The following is a 20,251-nucleotide window of genomic DNA, read 5'->3' as shown; positions in this document are numbered from 1 at the left end:
CAATGCTATTAGAGAGCAGAAGCGCCAACAGTGACGGCTCTGTGCTAGTCTTTTTCTTCCAGCTTTTCATCTAGCTGAGCTAAGCTAATGATTGCTAATCCTGTGTTGCTTCTGTGGTCGTAATACAGACGTCACATAAATATCTGGATTAGAAAAGTCAGTTTGTGCTGAGAGGGACAGGGCATTAGAACAGTGCTACTGGACTTTAAAAGCTGTCATTTTAAGGACAATTTAGCTGCTGCATGACCATCAGAGATACTTCAAACCAATAGCTTCTGGAAATGGATGGTAATTTGTGTGTTGATTTTATAATGTGCAGAATCTGCCGACTTTTTGCATTATCTGCCCTGGTTTAAAGGGATTTTCTGTGGATTGGGTCTGATTATGGTAAAATGTGTTAAATGAAGCTACTCAATACTATGTGTTTTAACTGGTGATTTTATGACTTATTAAGCATGAACAATAAAGGCTTAAAGAATGTTTACATGACAGTTGTTATAATTTTGTTTAAATTGAATTGTATTACATTGATCGTGTTCTGAAGTAATCTTTAATGAGTAGTAAAAATGTATTCATAATTTAAGGCCTATTAGATATTTGAAAGCAATAGATTTTGAATATAAAGTTAAATAGGTATAGATGTTCATTTTATAATAAATAACAAATAATATATATATATAATTTATAATGTAATTTTAATATTATAATTTCTATTTTATAGAATTAAATAATGCATTGATACTAAAGAGATTCACATTAAACAAATATAATTCAAAATATGCATTCTTCATTTTGATTATGAATTAATTTGAGGATTCAGTGTTGTGTATACAAAAAACTACAAATGTGATTATTTGATATAAATTACTGAAAAAAAAGAAATATAAATAAATAAATAAATACATATTAATAAATATGTATTAATAAAGAAATTATTGCTTAACAGGCCTAAAGAAATAAGTGTTAGTTTATTGTTGCTGGTGATTTGTTTGTTTGCTTCCTGTGGGAATGTCTGCCAAAAATAATGCTCCTTCCTCTCAGCTATGGCGGAGGAATTAATGACTTGAACAGACCAGAAGAGGGATTTGAAATAACAAAAACTAATGCCTCATGTCCAATAACTTCAGTTGCAGATTTCATAGAAATAGGAGATTGCATGGTAGGATTATGGGAATATGTGGCACTATGTCTCTCTTTAGACCCCTGCCTTTGCCACACATCAGCTTACGTTACTAATGTCTGTACTGTGTGTTTCCCTCTCTCACTTGCAGATGGCGACTTCACATTTGACTAAATAGCTTTATTTCGACTTAAATGATGGCTAACTTGTCCGACCCGTCTTGTGGCATAGAACTGCACCTGTAGAAGATTGCTAGTCACTTTTTCAGCACCTTTCAGTTTTCTTTTGTTTGCTTGCTGAGGGAATCAGTAGGCGGAGGCATTCCCATCTCATTCAAGCTTGTTTTGCTTGCTTGCACAAGTGTGTGGCTTTATTGTTTTTTTTTTTTCTTCTTTTTCTTTTTTTTCACAGAAGTAATGGTGCAGATTCAGTTCAGAGTCAACAATTCGGTATGCATGGCAGGATCTTACAGGAAAGTGCAGTTTGTTCCAGTTTATTGAACCCTTGAATACTTACAGAACTACCGATGCTGTTGAGATTGTGAATGTTTAACGTCATTCTTTCCTCTAAAAGCATGAGACAGCATAACAGTGTTGTGATTTACCATTGCAGGATATCACAACCCATCACTCCAAAGGCAGAAGGCTCTATATTTGAAACCCTCTCGCTGCAGTGGAGTTTAAAAGCACATGTTGGCCTCTCTATTGATACCGGGGTAAAAATAGATGGAAGAGGTCTCTCTGGGTGTGTGTGTGTGTGTGTGTGTGTGTGTGTGTGTGTGGTGGTTTGAACACAGAACAGATACTGATGCTCTATTAATAGTTTGGACAGCAAAACTGAAAAAAGAAAGTCGCCTGACATTTTCTCAGTCAACATCTGCTAAGCCTTCAAATGCCAGGGTGGTATCTTTATAATCAGGATGTTTCCCAAGGGAGCTGTTGCTTTTTGGTAGAGGTATTATCATGAATGTTTGAGAGTACAAGGCTGGACCCTGAGGTTATTAGCCTGTTTTTATTTTATTTTATTTTATTTTATTTTATTTTATTTTTTTGTATGTTATGTTTGAAATGTTCTTTTCTTGGGAAAACTGAAAAGCAGTGCTGCATATTTATACTTCAAGACACCTGAAGAGTTTCTAGAGTGGAATGAATATGCAGAACCTGATCAGTACAGACATACACAGTCTCATAAGTGTAAACCAGAAAAAAAGTTATCATGCCAAATTTCCACCGAGTTCACAACAGATGCACACATAAATTCATTCTGTTAATGATTTGGATTATTTTAGATGAAGAAGTGCCAGCAGTAACTAGTAATTTGTATAAAACAACCACAAATCAGGTGTTTATAAAGTGCTGCAGGTATGCTATACTATTTTAGGCCTCAATCTGAAAACAAGTTAGCATTTTAGCATTTTAAGCACTTCCAGTTCCACTGTCCTGACTTTTTAAGGTCCAGATGTATTAACTATGACTTTTGCATCAATAAACTCCTAATTACTGCTTATTAATAGTTAATAAGGTAGTTGTTAAGTTTAGGTATTGGGTAGGATTAAAATGTTGCTAGAACATGGTCGTGCAGGATATGTGCTTTATAAGTACTATTGGACATCCAATATGATTGTAATAGGCATGCTAATAAGCAACTTAATAGTGAGAATTGGTCCCTATACTAAGGTTTTGCGGTTTCATATTGGCTATATCTTTTAATCTTTTAATTGTCTTGAAAATAACATTTGTTAAAGTGGAAAATGGGACTACAGAGGTTGTCAGGGACATTTAGGGTATGTTTTGTGTACAGACAGCAATGTTGTCATAACAATCCTCATTCACATTCGCAAAAACGACTAAAAAGTATTATGCATGCCAGGCCAGTAGGTGGCGATGTCACTATGTAAACAAGCACTGTGTGCAGGCACTGACTGTTTATTAGTCACTGCCTTATTCTGCATGGTCATATTCTATATCCCTTAATCCGACCCAATACCCAAACTTAAGGGGGGGGGGGGGGGGGGGTGAAATGCTCGTTTTCACTCAATATCCTGTTAATCTTGAGTACCTATAGAGTAGTATTGCATCCTTCATAACTCCAAAAAGTCTTTAGTTTTATTATATTCATAAGAGAAAGATAGTCTTTACCGATTTTTCCCGGAAAAACACGACCAACTGGAGGCGTGACATGTGGGCAGAGCTAAAGAATCACGAGCGTGAGTAGGCTTTTGTGTTGAGAGCGTTTGGAAGCTGTGACACCGTGAGGAAAAAACCAACCAAAACAAACCATGGCTAACAGTCAGATTCAACGTATATTTATGATCCAGAATCAGATCCCGAGGCTGAAACTGAACGAGAGCAGCAGCAGCAATGACTCGCTCCGAGCAGGGCTCGAACCCGGGTCTCCGATGGGAGGCGGACGCACTAACAAGAAGGCAGAGATATTTGAAGCAGTTTTACTCACCGCCTGCTGTTCCAACACACGATCGTGGCTCTTTTTCGTTGGGATTGCATCATCCTTAAGAAATAAACGATACGCAAATCCATCGTCAAACTGGGCCTTGTGAACAAGCATCTTCGAAATGCAGGGAACAAACACAAACACTTACACAACTCCGTTGATGCTCAAATAAATGTAAAAATTTAAAAATAAACTCCATCCACTGGTCCCTTAATGCTGTTTTTTTTTGGTAATCTGTGCAGGGTTGTCTTGCCCTGGCAACCAAAAATACACTTCTTTTGTGACATTTCGCGACGCTCTCGCTCTGATCACTGAATGCCTCAGCCTCTCAGTGCTCTGCTATACGGGAGCGCGCGCTCTTCCGGCAGACGTGACCTAGGACCCATATAAGGAAATTCCACTCCATCTAACGTCACACAGAGCCATACTCGAAAAAAACTTTCCGAAACTTGTGACAAACCAGAAGGAGTATTTTTGGAACAGAAATACTCCTTCAAACGTACAACTTAATTTTTGAAACTTTGTCCATGTTTAGCATGGGAATCAAACTCTTTAACAGTGTAAAAAACTCAGTATGCATGAAATAGCATTTCACCCCCCCCCCCCTCTAACAACTACCTTAACTATTAATTAGTAGCAAATTAAGAGTTTATTGAATGTGTGTTCCCTAATATAAAGTGTTACCAATGTTTTCTTAACAATACTTTGGGGGTCTCAAGACCCTGCCAAAAAACGCATTGACCCCCCATTTGACCCACCCCCCCACCCACCCTCTTCCTAATTAAAATATATATATCCGGGATAAAGATTAAAAAATGTTTATCTTCAAACTACGCAGAACAATATAATTTATTCGACATTTATTCGTACACTGAACCGAGAACCGTTTCTGTCGAACTCGTCCGATTCGAAAACCGACGAGCTGATGATACTGTGCATGCGCGATTCAGCGTGAAGCAGACTGACACACAGAGCATCTGAACCAAACTGGTTCTTTTGGTAATTGATTCTGAACTGATTCTAAGCTAATGTTATGAGCGCGGGTAAACCGAAGGCTTGAATCAAGGGCAATCATCGGCAATGACGCCCTTACGTCGAGCGCAAAAGAGACGGTGAACCGTTTTCTTCAACCGGGTTTATTTAATCGAACTGTTCGATAGAACCGGTTCGTCAAAAAGGACCGAGCTTCCCCTCACTACTGGTGATCCGAAAACACGTGCAACCTTACTTGACTCGAGAACGAGTCAATCTTTCGTTCGTCATCTGGCTCGGCTCAGTGTTCATCTTCAGTTCTCTCTTCACAGCAGTTCAGTCAGTGTACTGTTATTGGTTTATTTTAACTCAGAGGGAGTGTCAGCCACATTAAAAAAGTTATCAGTTTAGGTAATTTGTGGATTAATGCTTAATGGAGACACAAACTGTTTCAAACGATTCAGTTCGATTTGGTGAACTGGTTCAAGAAGAACCAATTAAATCTATTGATTTGTTTGCAAACCGGATATCATTACACTTGAACGTACATACATTTTCAATGGAGGGACAGAAAGCTCTCGGACTAAATCTAAAATATCTTAAACTGTGTTACGAAGTTGAACGGAGGTATTACGGGTTTGGAACGACATGAGGGTGAGTCATTAATGAATGAATGAATTTTAATTTTGGCTAAACTAACCCTTTAAAGTTTGAGCATATTTTCTGCAGACTCAATTGATTAATTAGGTAAAAACAAAGTAGTTGATATGCTGTGTTGTTTTTGTTGTTTAGTAGCAGTAATATGCAGTTATTAGCCGTGTCCACTGTATTTTTTGTTGGTCTTCATTTGACCCCCCTTGAAATGAACAGAACCACCCCATTGCCCCCCCCCAGCCCCCCCCCCCCCCCCCCAATCAAAATTGTCTGGAGCCACCACTGTTTCAAGGTGATTTGTAAGCTACATACGTTTCAGCTGGTTTTAAATTTCAACACAATGATCATGATCAGATTTGAGCTTCCATTAGTCAATGGTCGAATATGTGGGGAACTTGCAGTATGGTATCTGCTAAATGCTGGCATCTGGAGACATCACATATGTTCAGTCTCCAGGTGAAACTCCAGCCCGCTGGCGCGAGTAATTATGTTGCGCCACAGGCCAGATTTCCTCTACACCTAACTGATGGCTGCAAGTATAGCTCCACAATGTGGAGAAATCTAGGCCAGTGTTTCACAACATTTTTTATTTTAATTTTTTTGTCTTATAGCTCCACAAGCCTATCAGTAATGCTCAAATGAGATAAAATGACACTATACCATCAATTCCTTTTTTTTTTTACAATTTGTTCTCAATCATAATGTCATGTGCCAGAACAGCGTTATTGCTGCATCTATTTGAAAACTACAGTGCCAGTTTTCATTATGAAGCACAAGACAGGCAATTTAATTAAATGTAAATTGATTTTAGCTGTGGGAGCCTGTGTTTCATTTGTGTTTACTAGTAAAATATAGGGCCACTGGTGTTGTCATAATATCATGCAGTTTGTGCACCATAAAGCACATTAGTGTAATGAGCAAGCCTTCGTTGCGCATGGAGAACTCATTAAAGCCTGCTGACTGCCTTCACCGTAATGTGTGCTGCCAATGGAGTGCCTAGATATGTCCTAATGCATTTGGAGAACTCAGAGACAACTAATGCATATGGAAACACGTCTTCTCAATTTGTTTGATATCCTGCAACTTTCTAGCTTTAAATATTAGATAAATATATGTGATAAAGTCTGCCTCAATACAAATGTGAGGTTTTCATGAACATAACAAAACCTATTGAAATTATTTTGTTAATAATTCACATAGATTCATTATTATGTATGAAAAGAAAAGGGGGAAAAAAACTGTAAAAATGCAATATATTATGATAATATGTGTACATGTATAATACAGTTCCATGAGACCAGAAGCCGTGACAGAAACATGCCAAGTTTGTATCTCTTTGTTTGTACAAAGGGAGTTTCCATGCATGGAATGAAGAGTGGAAATAATTTCAGGAGAGTAGGGAGTGTGTCTATCTGTTATTTTGGTCGCTTGGTGTTCATCATTTTATAAATAATACATTCATGTTTTCCATTTGCAATCAACTTTTTGTCCCAACCCAGAGAAGTTTCCAACAATAATAGCTACTTTGGTGCACTACAGAAGTTACTCTATTATATAATGTCATTTTTTAAGCATACGTTTAGGTATTTTAGTTTCTTAAGAGACAGATTCAAATCAGTTTCAGAAGTGCTGGGCTGACTGGATATTATGCATATAATTTAGCGAGCTGTAGAGAGGCATGTTGTTGTTAAATTGTCTAATGATTGTATGTAACCTTTGTCTGGCCTGTTGATAATATGAGTGAAACAGTATTTCCAGAAAAGGCTTTAAATGTTCTTTCTTTCTTAGAATTTTGTGTGCGGATAGTAAAGTTACCATTTAGATGCTTTATTGCTTTATGGTTTTATTAGGCTTATTGTATGTAAACCATATACAAATGCATAATCCACAATCAAGGCGTTTTTTTAAGACTTCCATGAAAACAAGTTCTTTGCTTAGCTGCAGTTGACAGAAAGTCAGTCCACTTGATCTGTGTCTTGGTGATTGGTAACAAGTACATTTTGCATTACATAAGTGGCTCCAAATATTTTGTTTTTCTGGTATAGTAAACTTGATCAGTATAGCTCACCTAAAAACCTTTTTAGCGCCACTTATTGGACATTTAATTTCCGAACTGCCATAATACTTACCACAACCAGCATAATACAATGTTGCCAGATAAACAGTCATCTATTTTGAATAACACTTTTAGTGCAACTTACCAAACATTTCATGTTGAATATGTTGCAAAACATGCAAGAAGCAATGTACTTTAATGTAAACAAGTCGATGACTTCATGAAAATTGAGCTGCTGTTCTTATAATCTCTCCAAAGGATATTTATGAGTGGCACATATAAAAACAGTATTACTGATCAAATAATTTGTAAAATAAGATAATTCCCAACAGAAATTAAAGCAGTATTTAATATTTTTGTCACATTTTTTCTCAAATTCACATAAAAAAATGCACTGGTCATATGGAACATTGTCAGAGAGGTTGCTTGTACTGTGTTTTCCCCTCCCTAGCAAGTCACTTTAATGCATCTAATGGATGCTAACATGTCAAGTCTGTGCCTGAAAAAGTTATTAATGTGCATGAAGGAACTGCATGGTGAGTGTTTCCGTATCTAATCTATTTATGTAAAAGCACGTTTTTTGGATCTCAAGCTGTATTTTTAAGCTTTTGTCTCCTATCAGACTTGAACCCACAGTGGTTGAACAGCTTGAGTGAAGTGCAACCTGAAGTTTCTTCAGAGAGGCCCTCAAAACACACATCTGGCTCACAAGGAACTTCTCTGTGGTCACCGTCAATGATTTCACAGTTGAGAGCGAAATGTCAGGAAACCCACACACATCTCAGAGGTAACATCAGCAGCCCAACAAGCACAAAATTAAATAAATATTCTCTAACTTGGTCAAGTCATAATTGGATTTTAGATAAAAGAAGTGATCTCTGATGTTAATATCATCCAGTTTGCTGTAAAGACATTTGTGCAATGTGAGCGCAGCCTCTTTTATTTTAGCAGACCTACTGTAGCATCATATTGCATCATTTAAATGAAATTTAGTTTCACCACTATTGCTCCATTCATAAAAGTGTTGAAATATTGACCTCATGGGAAACATAATACAAGTCAAATACCGTTTAAGACCAATTCCCTCTTTTCATTCTAGATTCTGGATGTGAATACAGTCTGTCTTTATTTATATATATACCATTTACAAAAACAATATATATAATATATATATCTAAAATATATAAAATATATGCATATGGGTGTGTATGCACACACACACACACATATGTTTTATATATCTTGTTTTTGTAAATGGTCAAACAGTGTGCATGCATATTTTCTTAATTTATAATTTATAATTCCACTCAACTTTACTTTTTTATCCAAATAAGGATGTTACAAAAATGCCAAATGTTTTCAAAAACCTATAAATAACATCGCTGTGGAACGACAGAAATATTTATATTTATATTTGGTCTGTTTATATGCATTTCCACCATACAGGCTGGAACCCCCACATGATTCTTCGTACCTGACTCATATCCTGTTGAAAGAACAAACTGTACAAAATCTTGCATTATCAAACTCCCCATATGTGTCCTTTATAATATTTATACTTTAATAAGAAAATTCTTAATATTATAATTAATATTTATTTTTGTAATTTTGCTATGTCCTTTTGATCGTTTGTTTTAAATATTAATGCATATATTTAATTCGTTTTTTATTTCAGTTTTGTTTTATTTCAGCGAATATTTTATTTTGTTTCAACTTCAATTTCTAGTTGGTTTAGTTTTAGTGATAATGACCCTGCTTAATAGGCCTATGTTGGATTCTGACAAGCCAGTATCTATTCATCTTGATTCTCTCAGTTGTCTAAACACACACATGTATGCTAAACCATAAGACCATTCAGAGAAAGCAGGTCTTCATGACTTAACAGCTGCTGGAATATGTTTGCTATGGTAACCAAACACAGCAGTGTGTCATCAGGCCCATGTACAACAGCTCTCAGTGTGAGTGTGGCGAGCGTCGGCCTCCACCCTATAACTGCACCTAGCATGAGTCAGAATTTCACACTCTTCTTCCTCAAAACTCTGAGCAGAACACTGTATTAGTAAGTACTGTAACCACAGCCGCCATTCTGCTGTTCAAAGTCATGAAACTAGAAGTTGTTCAGCAGATGGATCTCAAAGAGACTAATAACTTTCCTTCAAAAATCAATTTGTGAGGCATATCTGCTGCAGTAATATATTATGAAATTATCACACTTGCCAGCGATTCATCAAAGACAAAAAGCTAGTCCGTAAAAACTTCAGCTGTTGAGTTAAGCAAGCTGTTAAGCATGTTATGTCAGCTTGCAATGAAATAGTCCTAGGCCTGTCTTCATGACGAGTCTTTAAATTCTTTCAGATGATAATTCAGCATAAAAAAAAAAATAAAAAAAATACTGTGTATGTTATGAGATGTTGTACTGTATCAGTATCACCTATATGGTTTCTTTGATATATATAAAAAATATCCTTGTTTATTTATTTCATAGCAGTATTGGGTTGTTGTTGATTTCTGTACAGCATTAAACATTTTGTAAATAAAACCCATAAGAAAAAGTGTCTAATGTAGGCCCAATGTTTGTTTGTTTATTTATTTATATACAAGTGTACACTACCAGTCAAAAGTTTGCAATGAAGATATCTTTTTTTTTTCAACAAAAATATTATGTAGCAAAATGTTTTCTTCATTGATAATAATAAGAAATGTTTCTTGAGCACCAAATTAGCATATTCATTTTGAAGGATATGTGAAGATCACTGTACATGCGAGTAATGGCTGCTGAAAATTAGATTAGAATAGATTAGGCTACATTTTAAAATATATTTCAAAACAGTTATTTTAAATTGTAATAATATGTCACTTTATTATTATTATTATTATTATTATTATTATTATTATTTTACTGTAGTCTATTTTGATCTAATGAATGCAGACTAAGAGCAAGTTATTTATTTAAAAATATTAAATAATCTTAATTATTCAAAACGTTTAAAGGTAGCAGATTTTTTTTTTTTTTTATGATTTATTTACGCATTAACATTTTACAAATATCGCTAGTGTTTTGTTTCAAACGTAATTGAGTGCTATGGGCTTCAAAGTCAGTGTTGTATATACTGAATACACCCTGAAAACTACTGACAGAAATTATTTTAAACATGCAGTTTACCTGCCATTCATGTGCTTGTATTATGAATACAATAATCAGTAAAGCATTCAGCTTATGATGCTGCACAGCGCCTCTACCGAGGTATGTGTCGTGTATACTGTACAAGAAACGCTCACATATCAGTCATAATGACTGAGGCGGAGAATCAAGTACGCGGACCAGAGCGATGGTGACGGAGTACGAGCAAACACTAACACGACGGGAGCTCGGACAGTCTCAGAGGGAAAGAAAGATGTTTGGGGTAAAACCCAGAGACGTTTTATTCTCCGTTTTCGCGATAGAGTGCACAGGAGGAGAATTTAGTTCGGCTTCATTCATCGGCGGAGTTTCAATGAAAAGTGTACAACCTGTCACGCGGCACAGAGTCTGACTGTAAACAACAGTCAGTGCTACAGATAAATAAAGACACGCTTTAGCGTTTACTCTCCGTTTACAATAGTTTCTCGCTGCGTTTCGGGGCTGTTGGATTGCTCAGGATGCAGGTGAAAAAGCAGAGGAGCTCCGAGGACTCTCAGAGGGATGAAATGAAGAAAAAGCCCTCATGTTTCTCAAATATTAAGATATTTTTAGTTGCGGAATGTGCGTTGATGTTGGCACAGGGCACAGTGGGCGCATACTTGGTAAGTAAAGCGACGCTTTCCTTTTTGTTTTGGATAAGTTTTACACTTTAGGCACTGGGAGTGACTGTCTGTTCTTACTGAACTTGCTGAACTTATTTGGTTTACGCTAATCCGTTTCTTTAACCTTAAACGTCCTGTACTCGAGAAACATGACGAGAAACACGGATGTGGGTTACAATCTTACAATGATCTTCAGTCATTATATCTATAACATGCCATGCCCTATGTTCAAAGAAAATATGTAAAAAAGAAAAGAAAAAAAGGAACATGACTGAGTGTTCATGCAATAAAGCAGCTGCCTCAGCAGACATAAACAGAATATTATAGCTGTCAGCCTGAGAGAAATAAATTGCATTGTAAACTGTGGGCCAGTACATGTCCATTACAGATAACCTTACATGAGACATTTTAAAGGTTTTTTAAATTAAAATTAACTGATAATTTACTCACTCCCATGTCATCCAAAATGTTTACATCTTTCTTTCTTAGGTCGAAAAGAAATTTAGGTTTTTGATGAAAACATTCCAGGATTATTCTCCTTACAGTGGACTATCAACAGCTACCAAATGGTTGAAGGTCAAAATTACAGTCTCAGTGCAGCTTCAAAGGGCTCTACACGATAACAGACAAGGAATAAGGGTCTTATCTAGCGAAACGATAATGGTAGTTTTCTGCAAAAAATAAAAATGTATATGCTTTACAAACAGAAATTTTCTTCTTGCACTGCTCTGCGATGCGGGTCCACGACTTCACGTAGTACATACTCGCGTTGAAAAGTGGCGTGACGTAGGCGGAAGTACAGACTCAGTGTTTACAAGTCGAACATGCAAAGACTAAAGGCCCGTTCACACCAAGCATGATAATTATTAAGATAACGATAAAGATATAGTTCTAAAAATCGTTCTCAAAATTAAAGAATAGAAGAGTTCACACCACAGCTCTAAAGATAAAGGCACAGAGAGACGATATCGTTGCAATCACTTTCAAAACTCTTTTTTTTTTCAACTGATGAACGATAAAAACTGACAGCCAGTCTGAAACAATCCTGCTGTGACGAGGTCGAGGGTTTAAAGGGTTAGTTCAGCCAAAAATTAAGCCATAATTTACTCACCCTGAACTCATCCTAGGTGTATATGACTTTCCCCCGGGACTGCTTCTGATTTACAACAGTGAGCACAAGCTAGATTAAAGTGATTATTACATTTAGAATATGGATATTTTTCTTAGAAAAGCGCATCGATTCACTACAGAAGGCCTTTGTTCACCATCCGGAGCTGCATGAGACACTTTTTTTTAACGGATTCGCTTTCTATTAAACTTCTCATGGACCGATTGAGTGCGACACCCGCTTAATTGCATCAAACTGCTTGAAAGATCAAAGACAATTCTTTTAAATAACACTGACTAGATTCGTATGAAAGAAGAAAGTCAAATATTGTACACCTAGGATAACTTCAAGGTGAGAAATGTATGGGCTTATTTTCATTTTTGGTTGAACTAACCCTTTAATGTGACAGACATGCGTGTGCTTAGAATAAACAGACGATATCGTTGGCTGGTTTTGACGCTAATATAGTTACATTTATAGTTATCATTTTTGGTGTGAACGGGGCTTAAGTCAAACACCAGTTACAAAAAAATCTGAATATGTGTCACTGAACACACAACAACTTTTGAACCGTCCTCCTTCTCCACATTTGGAAATGCAAAGCGAGCATTACTTTAAATAAATTTTAATTTGAAAGTGAACTAATCCTTAAAATCTACATCAATAAAAGCACAATTAAACAACATCACACAAGCAGAAGAACTGTTGGAGGTGGACGATTACAAATCTGCTGATATTCAGATTGTGGGTGTGCTTTTGCTTTTATTCAAAAGTAGGATAATTCATGAAGAAAACATAAGACAACTGTTAGTTTGTATATTTCTGCAACACCAATGCACTTTACGGAGGTAAGCCGGTTGGAATGTGGAACGGCGTGACAGAGTCCACTTGAAATCGTTTTACATTTCTCGCACTAGTTCACTAACAAGAGAGACTAGAACAATTTTCAGCGATAAATTAAAGAAAAATAAGGTTGCAGAATTCTTTATTGTCAAAAAAAACTCTCCTCATGATGAAGATAATTCACAAAACAGTACAGCAAATATTATGCAGCAGTATATATGTAAAGATAACATCATGAAAAAATAAGGAAACGTATTTAGAAAAATGTATTAAATTACAGCATTAAAAGATATATTCAAAACAAGTGTTGCTATGTATTAAAAATAATGATGGATGCTGAATAATGATGGATCAGAATCCAGGACGGAAATAACATATTTAGATATTTTTTATGATAATCTCTTTCTTTTTTTTACTGAAAGGGAGTATGTCAAAGTCTTTATCTTGTGCTTATTTTGGCAAACATGCAAGACGGTCCAGAAACATTCCTCTTATTTTGAATGACTGTTCACAATACAGCACAGCAGTTGGCTTTGTAAAAATCTTGCATGAAAAAAAAGGTTTTATTAATTAATTGGCATACTTTAATCCCTGACAAAACAAGTGGTGCTATTCTGCAAAAATAATTATGGATGCAGATAACAGAATCCAGGATAACAACAATCTGTTTTAGATATCTGAGAGATTTGCCCCTTATTGTTACAGGGAGCTAGAATCTCTTCCATATTTTTGCGAATATGCACATTTTCTTTGCTTATGCTATTTTGACACAACAGTGATGCTTTGCAGTTGCCTCTGCTTTGCTTGTAGTGTCCAATATCTAAAAGAAAATTCTCACATCGCTTGCTGTCAGTGAGTTGGACACCGCTCTATAGCATCTTTGATAAGGAAGAGATTTGTCCAGCCATGTCCTCCGTACCCTTGGGACGTCTCTGAAGTCTGTGCGCGCTCAGACCATATTTGGAAAAGCAACAATCATTTGCTCGGTGCCAGAAAGCCACAATACATCATGGGAACAGTCTCAAAGGGGTACACTTGTTGTGGACTGGATTTGTTCCCAGCTTATGGAAATTCTGATGTTTGGAAACCAAATCAACACAAACTTTGCCATTAAAAGAAAAGTTTGTGGGACTGGAAGATTCAGAGATTGTCCAGATTTATTTTGACAGATAGATACAGCGTTAAACTAAACTTATCCTCCCTGGGGTTTTTCCATAGACAAACCAGCCCTTCAGATTGCTTCGAAATATTCCCAAATATGCCTAACTGACGCAAACATTTGTGTGAAACGGTAGAAGTTTGTATACTCAGAGTGCTTGTTTAACGTCTGGTCGTTGACTCATGGGTTATTTATTTATACGTATATTTAGTATTCCCACATGATAATGTTTTGTTCAAATCCACCTTTATTTGTTCAAAGTTAAGAGTAGAATAGAGTTTATCAGCCCGCAGGTCATGTAGTAACATTTAATTACATTTTCCATGTAATTTCCAAATGATTCAATTCGATTATCTCAGAAGCAGCTGTAATTGTCCACTTTGAGATCGAGTCTCCACCCTCCTTCACAGACTGACTCAGTGGCTTGTTTCAGACATCATACTCATTCCTGGGCATTGTGTCAGTTTCCTATGTTTAGCCTCAGCCCCGAGCTTGACTCTGGGCAGTCTGGACTTCCCCCATGTGCAAAGAGAGACTGTGTCCTTTTTTAATCTCCTTAAAAGCACTCAAAACATGCGCACATCTTTGTATAGCTCTCAATATGCATATATTTAAGTACTCTGACTGTGATGCAAAAATGCTGGGGCAGTGTTTGCAAATGTCCTTTGGCAGATGTGTCACGTGACATATCCAAACAAATATATCTGGTTCATCTAACCTCAACGCTTTACTTTGTGCCAACTCAGTTTGCTTGTACTTAATGCAGTAGAAAGAACATGTAGATGGCTGTATACTGTGTATTTATGACTACCAAATATGGCTCCTGGGAGATTAGCTGTTTCAATAAGATAAAACCCAATAAGTGATATTAAGTAGAGCTTCAGATGCAGTAGTCTCAAAAGGTCAGTTTAATTGTGATGTAAAATGATGCACTGTAGTCTTTCCATATTATTATCAATCTTTTAGGAACAAAAAACCATTTAAAGGCATGAAATGAAAATTCACCCTTTCCATTTTCTAAATTGCAGTGGATGATTCATCCATGCATGCATTTCACTTTTACTTTTACCAGAATTTACAGTACAAAAAAAAAAAAAAAACCTAAACTTTGTGATCAACATGATTTTGTTTATCATGATCATCTTTACAAATAAACACAACTTCTATGAATGTTGAAGCCTAAATAAGTAAAAAGTTAAACGTAGGCTATAAATGAACTACACCACAGTCGCATGACTTCAATGTCAATGTTTCATACTATATTTAAAAAGTATTTCCCTAAAATTTTGACTTCAAATAGTTTGCAAGAGCATGGTAATGAACACAAGGAGGCTGTGTTCATTATGTGGACTATAGAGAGTACATGAGATTACTTTTTTTGGTGTGATATTTAATGTTCCTGTTTATAGAACGGTTAGTTCCAGTCCTACATTCTGATTGGTCGACAGCTACAGTATATTTACCTAACGGTTCTGTGTATCACAGTGCAACACCCATAGCAATATATCATGTATTTCAGCAAAATTATCTGTTTAATATTTATGTAATGACTTATGAGTGACCCCTACTGGCGACATGTTGTGTCCTTCACCTTTAATTTTAAGGCCATGCCCTTCCCCACTCAAAGAAACTCTTCTTGTGTGAGACATATGTTAATGTGTGTACATGTTTGTGTGTAAAAATATCACAAGGCACGCAGTATTACTGATGCAATAAATGTAGTAGAATAAAACATGAAAATGCACTGAGCATGTGTTAACCACAGATCTTATTTCACAGACTGAATCAGTGGCTTGTTTGACACATCATACTTAATTCTTTGCATGTGTCAGTTCATATGTTTATCCCCAGGCCTGAGCTTTTTAAGTTGTGGAATAAAACATAAAAATATATTTAGCTTCTGTCAACCACTGACTTCATTTCAAGCATTTAACTAAAAACACGTTCAAAAAAACTATTGACTCCAGGACGATAGAACTCAAAGTGCTAAAATGAAATGCTAGTTTGTTTCCAGGTGTTGGCCTACAAAAAGAATTCATCCCTGCAGCTCTCTTTTCATCTATATCCACTTTTTAGTGCAACGGCCACATCTCAAAATCCATCAATAACTGATGCATAGATCCAAGTCCACATTCTACATTTTTTCTTTTTTGATAATCTTTTACACTCAGATACCTCACAATACAGAAGAAAAAAATGTATTGCAACTTTAAATATGCACTTTTTAATGCTTCCGAAAATGAGTGCATATGACTTTAAATCCCTCATTTCTTTAGGGGTGATTTTGTGGTTGGAGCAGGATTCAAAATCAATCTCTGCCTGTCAGCAAACACTGGGCTGATACCGTAAATGACAGCTTTCATTTATATTCTCGTCACATTGTCTTTTGAAATGTTGAGTTGGACGCTGTTAGCAGTTGGAACAGCCAGATATTTCACTGGAATTTATTTATTTTTATTCTTTGAAATCTTGTACTCTCATGTGTTAATGTTTTATATTCTTTTTAACAATATTTTTTAAACAAATAGATTGTTTTGACTCTCTCTCTAATGCAGTTTACTAGTGTAAACTGCTTGAAAGAACATCACTACAGTATAAAATCAATAAAAGAGCTTTGCGCCGCACCCAGAAGAATTAATTTGTGAAAACAGTCAATCACTGCTTTCTATCAGTCCACCCTCTTTTTACAGAAACCAATTGAAAGTGCAAGTACAATGGTTGTTCTGTTTCCTATCATACTGATAAAGCAATGCTGAGTCTCTCTCATGTTGGAAATCAAACACAGATTGCTAGAGGATGCCTGCTAGCGCACATGTTCTAGAAACCATTTCACGCTTGAATGATACAGACTGGTTGTTCTGCACTCAGGAATTTGTCATCATCTATTATGTAAGCTCAACTTGACTCAACAATAACATGATAGACATTTTTTGTCTCATTGTTCGATAATTCATAGTGTTCCTAATAATATGGTTTCATGCTGAGGGATTAGAAGGTGATGGGTGTGACTATCGACAGAGATTTAGCGTTAGGTGACACTGCTGGCATGTTGAATGTGTCTTGGCATTAAGGTGGCATTCTATGTGCCCTATCGCTGTGCCACTGGCACTGATGTATGCAGAGGGATCCAGCTATTCAGTCAACAGGTTTCAGCAGGTTGGCAGAGACTCTGAGGCAGGCACAAAGTGGAGGCAGATGGGGGATGTGGCCTGTCCCAGTCCTTTCGTCATGCTTCCAGAACTAGTAGGCTGGCACATATCTTTGGGATTGGCATTTGAGCAAGAGCCAGTGTGAATAGTACACAAGAACACACACACATAGTCAATCAAGAGGAAAAATTTGCTTGACTAAAATGAAAAAGTTTTTCTTCTTTCTTCTTCTTCACTAATAATTTATATCAAACTGGCTTTTTAAAGCATCAGATTTAGTTTTTGAAAGATGCAAGATGTTCTGAAATCTGTTTCTCACTATTTTGGTGCCCTTATAAGTAAAGTTTTGACTGGATTCACAGATTAATGGATTCATGTACTACAAACCATTTATCAATAGGCCTGTCATGATAACAACTTTTATTGTGCGATGTATATGTATATACATATATATATATATATATATATGTATATATATATATATATATATATATATGTATATATATATATATATATATATATATATATATATATATATATAATATATATATATAATTGCAATAAGCAATATTATTGTCATTTTAAGACCATTCTATGCCACTGAATATATAACATTAATATAACTGCATAATAATACAAGAAGGCCTAGACACTTTCAAATGACAATGGAAATTAAGTATCAATATATGATATACCTTTAAAAACTTTAATAAATAGTAAGTAAACATTTTCTAACAAAAAGTGCAATGTAACAAGTAGAAAAAAAATGCACAAAGAACTTGAATGGAGATTTTTCCATCTTAAGATATTTTCCTGACCTTCTTTTCACTGTAAATTAAGAGTACACACTATTGGTGAAAAACACAATCCCCACTTTGCATGAAGGCACATATCCCTAAACAAGGTCATACTTGCAAATGAAACTTTTTTTCTAGAAGCAATTTTTTAACTACCACCTCATGACTACATCACATAATGTGCAAGAAGCTACAAAAAACAAAGGCGCAGGTGGAATGCAGCATGGAAACATGGTGACATAAATTTTGATGTAAATCTAATTGCCAATATATTGCATCAGCAAGAAATATTAAGGTCATGTACATATACTGTGCGATAAGTTGATATATTGATTATTGTGACAGAGCTATGCTATGTAACATTTTTTTATTATTAAACTTAAAAAAAAAAAAAACAGTTGTGCTACTTAACATGTATGCAGATATTATGATACACTACCATTTCCAAAGTTTGGGGTCTGTGTGTTTTAATAGGAATTAATTAGAGGTGCTCCGATCACGATCGGCCGATCGTTATGCGCATCTCATCAGTAAAGCCGGTTCTCTAATCAGCGGTTAATTCCATCAGGTGCGTGATTTCACATAGAGCAGCTGTTACTACCCAGAGCCGTTGTTAATAGAGAAGATGCGCAAATCCACTTCATTTTCAGCGTTTTTTGGCGCATCTTCTCAGTTAACAACGGCTCTGTGTAGTAACAGCTGCTCTATGTGAAATCACGCACCTGATGGAATTAACCGCTGATTAGAAAACCGGCTTTACTGACGAGATGCGCATTAACGATCGGCCGATCGTGATCGGAGCACCCCTAGAATTAATGATTTTATTCAGGTAATATGCATTAAATTGATCAAAAGTGATACCATGAATTTTTAGAATGTTATGAATGATTCTATTTCAAATAAATGCTATTGTTTGAAGTTTTTATTCTGAACTTTGTTTACATTGTTAATAAGAACCATTATTAATAACCAAGCACCAATAATAACTGAGCAGCAAATCAGCATGTAAGAATAATTTCTGAAGGATCATGTAGCATTCAGCTTTGCATCACAGGAATAAATTACATTTTAAAATATGTTTGTTCTTCTTGGAGTTTCACAAATAACAGTCTTTAATCATCCAAACACAGGGTAACACACATGTAGCACTTTGTATAGAGGTTAACACCGGACAAGAGAATCAGGGAACAGACAACAATTTAAATACAGGGCTTGACGTGGGGTTATTAACGGGACAACGGAGAATCAAATGACTACTCAAAATGAGAGGGAGAACGTGGGTCATGGGGAGCACATGGGGAGAAAAACAAACACAAAAACAGTCCATACTCCTGACAATAATCAAATAGAAAATATTTATTTCATATTGAAATGATATTTCACAATATAATTTTTTTTATTTATTATGCAAGAAATGCAGCCTTGCTGAGTTTAAGAGACTTCATTAAAAACATTTAAAAATCATGTTTTCAAACTTGACTGTGTTAACATACACACACACAAACACACATACACTGTTTGGTTATTAATCTGTGTTAAAGCTTAAATCATATTTCCATGATTGTCACTTGACATTATGAGCTCTTAAATGTAATCTTGCTAATGTTGGGATAACTTTAGAATGAAACATGCAAATTATTTTTATAGTAACTTTTAAGTACTGGCAAAATGGAAATATTTTTGGGAAGATTCCGTTGTTATTTCATTTATTTTGATGAATCCATAACTTTAGAACCATATACATTAACACAGACCGTGTATAGTAAAGTCTTCTCTAACCTTCTTGAAAGAACAATATTCAAAATGTGAAGAATGATTATGAATGTTGACCAAGTAGGTTTGATATTCAAATTGTGATGACACGCATGAACAGTAGCCTACTATGTTTCTTGCAGTTTATCTAAGTCATATACCAACAGTTTAACAGTAAGGGAGTGAGAAGTGTTTTGCATGTTTCATATTACTAACTGAGAACACCACTATAGACAGCTTCAAGTCACGCTTCTAACAGACTGCAAATGAGGGTTGTGACAGTGAGGAAATTTTCCCACCGGTTAATCGAAGTGTGACAACAATGATAATACTGGTATGACCGTAGGGGTGGGGGCATGGGTGTTCCATCTTTTCCTCGCTTTCCTTCATTTTTAAATAGCTTGTAA

General features: G+C 35.8%; 1 protein-coding gene and 1 long non-coding RNA gene across 3 annotated transcripts in view; both read left to right on the top strand.

The window, feature by feature from the left end:
- Nucleotides 1-1,100: 1,100 nt before the first annotated feature.
- Nucleotides 1,101-9,808, top strand: LOC127977178 (uncharacterized). Of its 2 annotated transcripts, XR_008158149.1 has the most exons (3): nucleotides 1,101-1,835; nucleotides 7,876-8,040; nucleotides 8,700-9,808. It is a non-coding gene; the product is annotated as an uncharacterized LOC127977178 (long non-coding RNA). The 2 variants fall into 2 exon arrangements; XR_008158148.1 differs by lacking the exon at nucleotides 1,101-1,835 and having other exon boundaries at nucleotides 5,478-8,040.
- Nucleotides 9,809-10,527: 719 nt separating this feature from the next.
- Nucleotides 10,528-20,251, top strand: part of LOC127977161 (solute carrier organic anion transporter family member 3A1-like) — a 47,290-nt gene continuing 37,566 nt past the window's right edge. Inside the window, exon 1 of the mRNA XM_052581874.1 lies at nucleotides 10,528-11,036. Within this exon, the coding sequence (XP_052437834.1) occupies nucleotides 10,893-11,036 (144 nt within the window). The 5' untranslated portion in view covers nucleotides 10,528-10,892. The remainder of the gene's footprint in view (nucleotides 11,037-20,251) is intronic.

This window comes from Carassius gibelio, chromosome B18 (assembly GCF_023724105.1).
Source record: "Carassius gibelio isolate Cgi1373 ecotype wild population from Czech Republic chromosome B18, carGib1.2-hapl.c, whole genome shotgun sequence".
NCBI lineage: Eukaryota > Metazoa > Chordata > Actinopteri > Cypriniformes > Cyprinidae > Carassius > Carassius gibelio.
This window is presented reverse-complemented; position numbering and strand designations above follow the sequence as displayed.